This window comes from Vitis riparia, chromosome 4 (genome assembly GCF_004353265.1).
Source record: "Vitis riparia cultivar Riparia Gloire de Montpellier isolate 1030 chromosome 4, EGFV_Vit.rip_1.0, whole genome shotgun sequence".
Taxonomy (NCBI): Eukaryota; Viridiplantae; Streptophyta; class Magnoliopsida; order Vitales; family Vitaceae; genus Vitis; species Vitis riparia.
In genome coordinates, this window is record NC_048434.1 from 1,651,951 (window position 1) to 1,664,244 (window position 12,294).

Here is a 12,294-nt window from a genome sequence, read left to right on the forward strand (position 1 = left end):
AAATCAGTATATGGTTTTTATCTTACAGAATATGCCCTTTTAAGTACATGGAATAAAGTACACCGTAAACCGACAGAACGAATCATCATTATACCCCTTTGTTCAAAGATTGAATCATTATAATCATTGGCTTAGAAGACTTGTTTTATTATCTATCAGGGGTCCTCACAGGCTAGCTGGTGTCGGTGAGAAATTGAGAGAGCATTAAGGCCATATGTGTTTAGATTCTGAGTAGTCTGCAGAGAGAAGATCTATCAATTTTCCATGGAAATTGACCAATAGTATCCAAACGCCTGTCTGACTCTGGGATCACTGAGCCAAAGCCTTGGTTTTGGATCATTCTGAACTTGCTTGGAGCCAAACCATAAAGAAACCAAATAGAAGAACTGAATCAGCAGCAGCTTGGGAGTCATTGCTAGACAATAACAACAAATCCTCACTAGATTTTTGCCTGAGGTTAGAAAGTTGATTGGTTAATGAGAAAAATGTGCAGAAAATGACCTGCAATTTTTTTTCTCTCTGAACAAAATGGTCCTCAGAATTCCTAAAACTCCAGTGAAATTTTGTCGCTATCACTGCCTAACTTTGGAGCTGTCATTATGATCGCCAATACAACAAACCGGATCATTTGACGGACAGGTAAATACCCTCATATACCTTGGAAAAAATATCATAGAAAAGTTCATTAGTGATGGTAGTATCAGGCCCCTTGGCATCATCTGGTGATTGAAGTAATGTCTACTAATGAAAATCAACATCAACTCAATGAAGATATTTTGTGTTGGAGGAATGCTTAATTAACTGAATGATTTGACAAGATCAGGCTTGTATCTTAGCGTCGATTAATCAAATATCTAATCAATCTTTCTGGCAACATAAAACAACCATACGGGAATATCAGAAAATGCCAATAATTTTGATGATTGCTTCCTTGGCCTAATCCTATTATTATTCTTTCTGAAAGGCCTTTCATGCTTTCATTTGAAGGCAACCTGCAGATTCAATGGCTACAACAACCCCTTTTTTCCCTATTTTTGGGGTTTAAACCCGGAACATAGATGCAGGTCATGGCATCGAATGGGGTACTGCTAAGATTGATGTTCTCAAATAAGCAAGAAAAGGAGACAAATATTATTGGGTAGTCAGACAAATGGGTATAGGTGGAGTGATGAACTGGTGCCTTATGGAAGGAGGACCACCACCAGAAATGAACTGATCACCCTTCTCCCCACTGCTGCCCCCACCTCACCCCAAAACCATTAAAGAAAGTTAAACTTCATGGCATGAAAAAAATCAAAAGGTTCCTTTCAAAGACCATTTCTATTTTTGTAAGGAAAAAAGCCTCCAAAATAAAGGCCAAGACGAAATAGGGGTCACGTCAAGATGGGATCAGTCTAAAAATCAGATCTCTCTCTTTCACTCTCCTCTGAGTTGTCCTCTTTTAGGCCAACCATTTTGGCTTTCTCCCCGACTTTTACTACCCTTTAATCTCAACTAATCATGGGTTTTTCAAAGTTGAAGAAGGCTTTTAGTTTTAGCCCCTGCAGTCACATAACAAAACAAAGGAAAAAAAAACTTGTTTTCATTTCAAACTACAGAAAAACCTCAGCAAATTTCACTTGTGATTGAGTTCCTGTTTTCCCAACTACAAAAAGAGAAGATTTGTGCTACACAACATAGATTCTCAGCTCTGATATTCAACCTTCAAGATTTTCTGCCACTTTTCAATGTCAACTGTGATGCCTAACTTCAATTTTTTCGAACAGATTCTTCACAATCCACACCTACTAAATGGTCAGAATCAAATTATTGGGTGCTTTGAATTTATGAATTTATGGCTTTGTCAACAGATCTCCAATCTACCAAGCGTGTCAGCATGATTTTGTTGCTTATAATTTAAGGTCATCACGCGATGCACCTTTTTGAAGAAGCTTCCAAATGGCACAATGGCCGAAAAAACAGTAAGTGTACAGACAGAAATCTACTAAATGGGATTCATCATACGCAAAAACATTGCAGGGGTTTTTTCTTTCTTAAAAAAAGGACCACTCATAGAATAAGTTAAGTCATAACACATTTACTTAGGAAGATGATTGGCTGGCTTCAACACAAAATCCCTTTTAAATGAAAAGGGTCTACATCAATGAAGAAAACTAAGGTTGGGAGATACGCTAAAAATTAGCCACCCTTTGAACAAGTCTCAATCAAGGCTCTGCAGGAGAACACGCTTGTTGGAAATTGGAATAAGAGCGTGGGGGTCTTCAAATATAAAAGCGAAGATTGCAGATCAAATCCAACCCCCCCACTTTTTTTTTTTCTTTTGGAGGATCTAAGAGGAAGATTTTATGAATGAACATGAAGGACAGAAGCAATGAGAGGAGTATCTGCCAAACAACAAAGAAAATCTAAGTGTTCACATTGCATGGGATTCTTAAAGTTGGAGTGGAAATCCATGGGAGTCGAATTATTTGGATGCATTCAAACGATGGGAGAATATTGTATGGTTTGTGAAGCATTTTCAGGGGAGCTTTGGGACTAAGGCCGGTTTGGATTGGTCGAAAAGCCAAAAGCCTATTCTGTAAGTTGTTTTTATCTCTTTAATTTTGTTGAAACTTAGAAAGAGCTTATGTATTTTTTAAAAAAAATATGACATAATATGAATTTTAAGAAAATATTTAATTTTTTAAAAGCTTTTTGAGATGCCCAGATGCTGAGAACTTTTTAAAACTCTTTTTCAAATTTAATAAGAGTTTTTCCACTGATTTAATTAATTTGTTTAAATACTACTTGTAATTTAAAAAGAGAGTTTAATATTAGTAAACAAAATTATGGTTCTTGTATTAACCTTGTTTTGATATTTTCTAGAATTTATTTAATATATGATGAAACTTTATAATATTTATATTATTATTAGAAAATTCTAGTTCTAGTTAAGCAAAAGTGAAAAAAATTATATCAAGCAAAAGAGTTAATATTATAAAAGTTACTAATTTGCATAAAATCTACTAAAGATAATTTTATATTTTTTTGTTTTAGTTAGAAGTCGAAATCAAAATTAAATTCTTAAATTCTTCTAGGGTAATATGGATATTATAAAAGTTATATAACAGGCCAGATGGTATCTTAACATTTTCCTATCTTTAATAAATAAAAGCTGTTATTGAACTTTAAAAATGAGCTTTGGACTTATTAAATTTGAATTTAAATAAGTTTTTATAATCTCTATATTGCCTTATTGAAAAAGTTGTTTCACATTTAATAAAAATTGTATTATTATTGAAAAATATTACTTTGACTTAAAACAAAAGACAAATGTTATCCCACCTAATCCAACCTAACTTATAGAAATTAACAAAAAAAAAAAATGTAATTAGGATGAGGAATATTTTTTGGTAGAGAAAAACCATTTTCTCATTTGATCATATTCTGGAAGGTGCATTTCTTGACTAAGATATTTCTTTTCTATTTGAAAAAAATTTGTGTCATCTATAACCATTAACTGGTTATGTTCATCTGGCAACATTTGAGAAGGTGTTAGTGATGTTGGAGGTGACTTTTGTGTAACATAAGTAGGTTGAAGAATGTTTTACAGTAAAATCCACAATACTAAAGAGTATGATATTTTAGATAACAAATTTAAAAAAAAATCAGTAAAATATTTTTAAAAAATTAGCCTCCTCTCTAAAATGGTGATAAAATAAAATAGGGAAGAATTCAATTTTTTTTATTTGGAAAAATTCAAAAATTTTCACATTAACAAAATTGATTTTATAATGGGAAAAGGGAGTACCAAATTTAGAGAAAATATTTTGAAAATGATCTTCAAAATTGATATTATATACCTTGTAAAAATTAAGAATATCTATACAATTTTTTTTTTATCCCATGAGAGTGAGAATATAAAATTAAAGATTAAAAGAGCAAATGTTTTAATCTAGTTGAAATTTACCCATTTACCTTTATCACTCCACCATCCAACTCAAATTAATCTAATGAGAGAAACTACCAACTGCCAAAATTAGTAGTTAATATTAAATTTTTTATCCTCTTGAAATTGGGATTTTTTTTCCCCCTTTTTAGTGGGCTTACAAGTCAGAATCCATTTATTGCCTAGGATTCTCATAATAATAATTAATATACAAATAATGCACTTAAGGACTTAAAATACAAAGAATATGATCAAAAGATTTAAAAAAATATGATCGAAGATGTATAAAATGTGATTAAAATAGAAATAATATGATTAGATATGAAATTATATCAATAGGTCAAATTATATATTAATAGCTAATATTAAAATTTTTGGCTATCCTAAAATTGGGAATTTTTTAATTTTCTTTTTTAGTGGGCTTATAAGTTGGAATCCATTTATTGCCTAGGATTCTCACAATATGTGCCTTTATTTTTTCCCCCAAGTTGGTGGAGAAAAGAGACTGGATTAAATGCTATGTACCATGGCCGTTTGGATTTGGAGATTTGCTTACTCCCAACATAGAATATCTTAAGAGAGATTGAGAGATGTCATATGCCACATAGTGAATGCTTCTATCCATACATGGGTCCCTCCTCTTTGAATTCACACTAATGGATGGTTCTCAAATTTTCTTTTCATTTTGGTTTTTGACAATTTTTTTTATAATTTATTATATGCAAAATTTGAAAATTTTGCTTTTGGGTTTCTCAAATTATTAAATTAAACAAAACCCTCTTTATTGAATCTTAGTTCATTGAAAAAATAAATAAATAAATAAATAAATAATAGAATCAATGCATCATGTATGCTTAAACAACACACCATTATCTTTACTAATTGGGATTTGATATGTTAAATCACAAGTTGTCATGTCTTTTCACACACCAAGGACACCACCCCATTTGGCTATTGCTTTTTGTCTTCTTAATGCCTTTTTACATGAATTACACAATCATTCTTAGTAGTTCAAACTTACAAAACAACAATAACAAAAAAAAAAAAAAATTAAAAAAAGATATTACATATTTAATTTACATGATTAAGTATTTCAACCACCTTTCAACTTTTTTATTTGGAATTATTTTGATTATATAATAAATTAAATTAAATTAATTTTTATGATTAAATAAATTATTAAATCAGGGTTTAATAATTTCATTACGCTTAAATCAGCATGCGAACTGTATTGTTAAAAGTCTAAGAATCTATTCTCCCATGTCATGATATTTGATTTTGATATCACTCATTCAATCAAAACTCTAATAAACTCGCATGAAAGCTAATATAAGATTTTAAATCAATGTTGTTCAACATCACATCTCATATAAAAAACGATAATTAAATCAATTTTAGGACATATTTGATGTCGATTTTAAAATTTACATCACATATCCACATTTTAATACTTATCTTTATCGTCATCATATAAGTGGGAGTACCTAACATAAAATACTCTTCATTAAATAATCGTAAATACAAACTAAAGCTTATTATATAGAAGATGATGCTTTTACCAAATAAGTGGCCCAATCATCATACACACACGAAATGTTTTTCTATAACATTAGTTGAAAATGATATTTTATAAAATTAGTCAATATTGTTTTCTTATAATATTTTGTTGGTAAGATGATCAAGTCAATTGTATATAAAATTAAATTGGCGTGCTATTGGAATAGTTCTCTTGTCCACGTTTAAAAGAATCTTTGAGGAAATAATTAATATTTTATGAAAATATTTCAATAAATAAAATTCAAACCCATTTTAGAATGGAAAAAAAAATCAAAATTCTAAGTTATACCCTTTTTTTATGCAAGGAAGTATACTTTATATTCTTCCATTTTTGGGCTTATCCTTCCTCATTTGAAATATTCTCATGTCTTCTTTATTCCCTTATTAAATGGCCCCATGACTTCTTCCCTTAATATCATTTAATTTAGGGTTTGACAATAATTTTTTAATATAAAGTCAATTAAAAATAATAATTAAAAGATACTAAAAGATCCAAAGCTCAACAATTCCTACGAAGACTATTGAGAAAGATAAGGAAGACAAATTATTTAATATTTTGAATATATTATTAAATTTATTAAAACACGAATATAAAAAAAATTATAAGCATTGATCAACATGTTTCCCAAAAAATTTGAAAGAAAATAATAAGAAAAAATAGAATAGAAAAAAATTAAATAAAAATATGTTTAAATTTAATATATTACTTTTATATATTTGTTCAAACTCATTTCACTTATTTTCTCTCATAAAAATTAAATAAATTTAAAATATATAATTTTTTATTAATTTTAATTATATTTTATTTTATTTTACATTCTTCTTAATGAAATTAAATATGAAAATTATTTTTCTATTTTTTTACTTCCTTAATGTTTTTCGAGAACCAAACATTATTGTTTGCACTAACTATATCTTGTAAAAATTATTCAAGTAAATAAATTCAACCCATGATATTTTTTTTCAAAATATAATTTTATTTCATTCAATTTATAGGTAGGTAATTGTTATAAAATTCTAAGGAAAGATATGTATATAAAATAAAAATATGATTAAAATATAATGAATGTATAAAATGTTAAGCATAAAAAATAAAATATGAATAATATAATTAAAAAATATTTTTTGATAATAAAAAATTATAAAAAAAATAATTTGAAGAAAAAAAAAAGAATATTTAAAATGGGTATTATGAAATGAAATTCAAGTACTATTTTCGCACATTAAAAAAATAAAATTTTAAATAACTAAAAATTATTATGACTTGAAAGAAATTTATTTTTATATTTTAAAATTTTTGGAGATGCTTATGAAGAGTAATTGGAAAATTCCCATTTCCATTATCCTAAACTTTTGCTCTGAATTTTAGAGAAATAATTTATTTCCGAAAATATGAAATTCTCCAAAATGGAAAAGACTTGATAAATAGCTTCCCAATTCTGCAAGCACAATATTCAGTCTGACAAGTTGAAAAGGTTGCTAATAAATGCTAATAATAAAAATATGTGAGAAAATGGGGAATTAAGATAAATAAATAAATAAATATGGAAGTGGCAGACAGAGGATGTCGATAGGATGCGAGTGTAAACAGAAAATCGAAGCTTTTATGACGTCATAATTATTTTCAGTTTTTTTTAAAAAAAAGTTCTTTATCTCACCTTCTCCCTCCTATTTAAAGCCTGAAGTCCAAAAATGAAGCGAGAGTTTTAGATATACGGCTCTGTAAAAGCTAAACAAAAGGCCGTTTCCGGCTGGGTTGAAGCGGGGCTGAGTTCACCGGAAACGATGATAGCGTGTTTGGAGCAGCGATTTTTGCCGGATAGTGAGGCGGAGACGAGAGCAGACGACGACGTTTCGAGTCTCTGCAAAGCGTTGGAGCTCAACGGGAGTATCGATTGTGGGTCTGTTGGGGTCGCCAGTAAGGATTTCGGAGGTCTGTATGCTGTGAAGCCTCTGGCTTTTATCAGGCCGTCAGGCGCCGACGACTTGGTGAGGGTGGTTAGCGCCGCCGCTCGGTCATCGAATCTGACGGTGGCGGCGAGAGGTAACGGCCACTCGATCAACGGTCAGGCGATGGCTGATCGAGGGCTGGTGATTGACATGAGAACCATGGAGGAGCGGATTGAGGTGGTGAGCTGTGGCGGCGCTGGTTATGTCGACGTCTCCGGAGGGGCATTATGGGAAGATGTGTTGAAACGCTGCGTTTTGGGGTTCGGACTCGCGCCCAGGTCGTGGACCGACTACCTCGGGTTAACCGTCGGTGGCACGTTGTCTAACGCCGGCATTAGCGGCCAGGCCTTCCGTTACGGCCCTCAGACTTCGAACGTAACTGAGATGGAGGTCGTCACCGGAAAAGCCGAAACGCTGGTGTGCTCTGAAACCCAAAACCCAGAAATCTTCTTCGCGATTCTCGGTGGACTCGGCCAGTTCGGAATCATCACCAGAGCTAGGGTTTTGCTACAGCCAGCACCGGACATGGTGGGTATTTTCAGAATTCTTCCATTTACCTTTATCGCGATATTTCGGATACGTTTCGTGCATGGGCGACACGTTCAGGATACGTGATTCTTATTAATTCACATAAGCTTTAACTTTTTTGTCACCGATTAGGTGAGATGGATGAGGTTGGTGTACGCCGAGTTCGACGCGTTCTCGCGCGACGCTGAGATTCTCGTGACTAGACCGGAGGGTGACTCGTTCGATTACGTGGAAGGTTTTGTCTTCGTCAACAGCTCCGACCCGGTTAACGGTTGGCCGTCAGTGCCACTGACTCCTGAGCAGCGGTTCAACTCCGGTCGAGTCCCTCGAACTGCTGGTTCGGTGCTGTACTGTATCGAAGTGGCTTTACACTACAAAAGTAGCGACCACGCCTCAACTGTTGATATGGTAAAATTACGATTCTGACCTTACCTGCCGATGCAACATAACAGTTTGGACTCGGCCGTAGGGTGGGTTTGGGTTTACTTTGCGTCAGGGCGTCCTCAGCAAAAGCACCCTGTGGGGGCCATTTTTTGGCCGTTGATCACCTCTAGCTGGACTGAGTTTTGACCTAGGTGGTTGCTAAATGGACCCCAACATTCGCTGTTGACCCCCAAACTGTCCAACATGTAGACAGTGAAAAAGTCACCAAAAAAAAAACCAAGGACGGTCATACACGTGGACGGTCCACAGAAACGGAGGACGCTAATATCGTCCTTCGTGAGTATATATAACGTATACTTCAACTTGAGACTGACCATACGGTATATAATGCATCTTCCATTGGATTTCCTGACACACCACACTACCAAAATCCCCCCTATTATTTGTCCCTTATTACGAGAATGACACTGTACTTCCCTCCTGCCGTAATAAAAGAGTTTAAGCAGGGCAAATTTGGGAATTCTAATTTCTAGCTGTCCTAGAGCCTGACCATTGAGATTTTTTTGTGGCGCTTTTGGTCCCCACGATTCCACAAATGTCCAAAAAGCCATCATTTTCCGGAATCTGTAAATCACGAATGAGTTGTGTAAATTGACTTAAATGCCCTTTGCATTGACTTCATGTGTAGGCTGTAAGTCGGATGCTTGAAGGGCTTGGATTTATCGAGGGCTTGGAGTTCCACGTGGACGTTGGTTACATGGAGTTCTTATTACGGGTGAAGCGTGTAGAAGAAGACGCGAGGGCCAATGGCATTTGGGACGCGCCTCACCCTTGGTTGAACATGCTCGTCTCTAAGAGGGACATCGCTGATTTTGATCGGACGGTGTTCAAGAAGATCTTGAGAGATGGGGTTGGTGGGCCCATGCTTGTCTACCCTCTGCTTCGAAGAAAGTAAGTATTGCAATATCATCAATTATTTTTCACCTTAATTCATTGATAACGCCTGCCACGTGGCATGACAACCGTAGTCTAACTCGTCACGATCACATTCGTTACATTGACTATTTCCTAAATCTTAGATCAGGTTAAGATTTTACTCTTGGGTCAAATATGTTTCTACTCCAAGTTCAGCTAATTGGACCCTTTAGTCCACCTACCACACTATTCTTACCTTGCGACGCGTAGCACTGGACCCCACCTCTCAGTTTTACTGGCGGTTGTACTTGTGCAGTAGATTTATGCGTGCGCCTGGGGTCAACTTATGCCGTGTACAGTAGTTTGATGGTCTGCGTCGTACATGATATAAGTATTCCTCAGTATTATTAAATAATTTCAAATTCAAAAACCTATCGCCACGCCAATAAGCAAACGCAAAAAGGGTAAATTCGGCACACAGCGTCCCTGCCGGCGGCATACGCTTGCCCGAAGTGTCCACTCGGGGGTATTGTGGTAAAATGACAAACAGGGTTGTGATTGCCCTGCACTCACTTATGTAAGATTAATATAAATTTAGAAAATAAAAATAAAACGGCAAACACGAGGGGCATTTTGGTCATTGAGAAAATCTCTTTTTATAGAAAATGAAATTTTAGAGTGATGTAACGATCAAGGAGAGGGTTGGCGTTTGAGAAACGAATATTGATTCGCCAACCCATATAATGACACCATTATTTGTCTGGGCTCCAGCATCTATTTTCCCTTTTTACCAAAATACCCCTATGATAGCGAGTCCTATCACCTATGTGAATGCACTCAATGCCTCCTAGTACTTGTTTAATGTCTCTTTTCTCATCCTTCAGAAGATTCAACTTTCTGCCATGGATTGAATACTAGTAAGCAAATAAGTGAATTATTCTGATGTATTTAAAATTATTTAATTTTTATATACTTTTCATTTTTCTTTATTTTTTATTTTCTTTCTCTTTTTTCTTTGAAAATTGTGAAAAAATAATGGGCATAATAGACATCTTAAAAGATGAGACAGTTCATGTGCAAGAGTTCACTGTAAGACAGACAGATCATGCCCCACCCCATTGAAGCACTGCAAATCTGAGAAGATAAATTACAGTAGAAACCCTCATCTTTGGATCCGTTTTTACATTTCTTTTTCGGGGTTTTTTGTTTTTTTGCAGGTGGGATGATCGAACCTCGGTGGTGATACCAGAAGGGGAAATCTTCTACCTAGTGGCATTGCTTCGGTTCGATCCTGCATATTCAAAGGACTCCGTCGTAGAAAAAATGGTTGCCCAGAACCAAGAAATCATACAGTGCTGTATGAAAAATGGGTTTGATTTCAAGTTGTATCTTCCTCATTATCAGTCGGAGGAAGGGTGGAAGCGACACTTTGGGAATCGGTGGACGAGGTTTGTGGAGAGGAAGGCGAGGTTTGATCCAATGGCCATCCTCGCTCCCGGCCAGAAGATCTTCTCCCGGAGCCGGCAACCCTAGCTTGAGGACGATGGATGGATGGATGGATGGAGTTAGCTGGAAAATGGGTTTAGATCAATTGTTTTGGTTGTTGGCAGATGTTTACCATTAGTTCTCATGTTGATTAAGATTACAGTTGCATTGTGGGAGCAATGTAAATGAAAATATTTTAAGGAAAATTTTGATGTTTTTATATGATGTTTTCTTAGTAATAAAGCCAACAAAAGTTTGAAGATATTGTAACAAACAACACTCGCACCTTTCATTGAATGTTCAAAATGGGGATGATCAACCATATGTAGAGAATTTTTTTTTTTTTTAAATAAAAAAAAGCATGGATAAATGTAATTAGATGCACTTAGTAAATTAAAATTTTAAAATGTAATTAAATATTTCATATCTCAATTATTGGCCATGAATTGACTATATTAATTCTTTTTTTTTACAATTAGAAAATTTTGATACTCTTCTCATCCGCTCTAATGAGATGGGCTTTTTTTTTTGTCAATTGTGTTTTGAACCTAGTTGGGCCTAAAAATTAAATTTTGGTCCATAGAAGTTCATTATTTAAGCCCAAGACTGATATTTATTGACTATGAAAAAAAAAAGTAGAAAAAATGACTTTTGTAAACCTCAATAAAATTTAATTTGATTTAGTGATTTGGAAAAAAAAAATACACCCTTTTTAAAAAAAAAAAAAATTATTATTATTATTATTATTATTTAAATATCAAACATCTTGGAAAATATATATTTTTAAAATTATGTATGCAACAAATAACTAAAAATATGTCAATTTTTTTTTTTTAAAAAAAAATAGTTTTCTAAAAATAATAATTTTTCAAAATAATTATTAAAAAAAATTAAAATAAAAAAGTTTGTCAAACATTGTGATAGAAAATACTCAAAATAGTTTTAAATGGTATGTCTCTTCACATTTTATATCATTTCCATCAATTATGTAATTTTTATATACCAAATCTTAATTTTTGGCCCAACGAGATCCAAAACACAATTATCATTTTTTTTTTAAAAAAAAGCTGGGATGAATCCGACGAAGGTTCTAGCATAACTTTATCTTCTAGTATGACTTTATCTCATATATAATATTAAATAAAAATTACTTTAATTGATTTTTTTATTTTTCAACTCTTTTAACATATAAATATATAAAATATCATTTTTCATAAATTTTAATTATAAGTATTTATATATTTATAAAATATATTTATTTCTAACATGTATAAAAATTTCTCACACATGTTAGACTTGCTTAATTTCTTTTTCTGGGTAGGAATGATTCATTCCTAACCCATCTCATTCTCATTCCTATTCAAAATTATCTCAACCAAGAGTCGGAAACCCTCTTAATAAGGACTTAACTATATTGATTGATTTTTTTGTTACAATTGAAAAAACTTGTATGGACTCTCTGAGTCATCTCAACGAGAAGTGTTGAGTATGTATGACTCGGGTTGAGTTATGGTAGGCATGATTGAAATCTCATCACGTGAGAATGA

General features: G+C 33.2%; 1 protein-coding gene across 1 annotated transcript; it reads left to right on the forward strand.

Annotated features, from left to right (window-relative positions):
- The first annotated feature begins 7,176 nt into the window (after nucleotides 1-7,176).
- Nucleotides 7,177-11,021, forward strand: LOC117913384 (cytokinin dehydrogenase 7). Its single transcript, XM_034828348.1, has 4 exons — nucleotides 7,177-7,963; nucleotides 8,096-8,371; nucleotides 9,036-9,298; nucleotides 10,480-11,021. Exons 1-4 carry the CDS (start codon nucleotides 7,271-7,273, stop codon nucleotides 10,793-10,795), a joined length of 1,548 nt encoding a protein of 515 aa, XP_034684239.1. The 5' UTR covers nucleotides 7,177-7,270; the 3' UTR covers nucleotides 10,796-11,021.
- The last annotated feature ends 1,273 nt before the right edge of the window (nucleotides 11,022-12,294 follow it).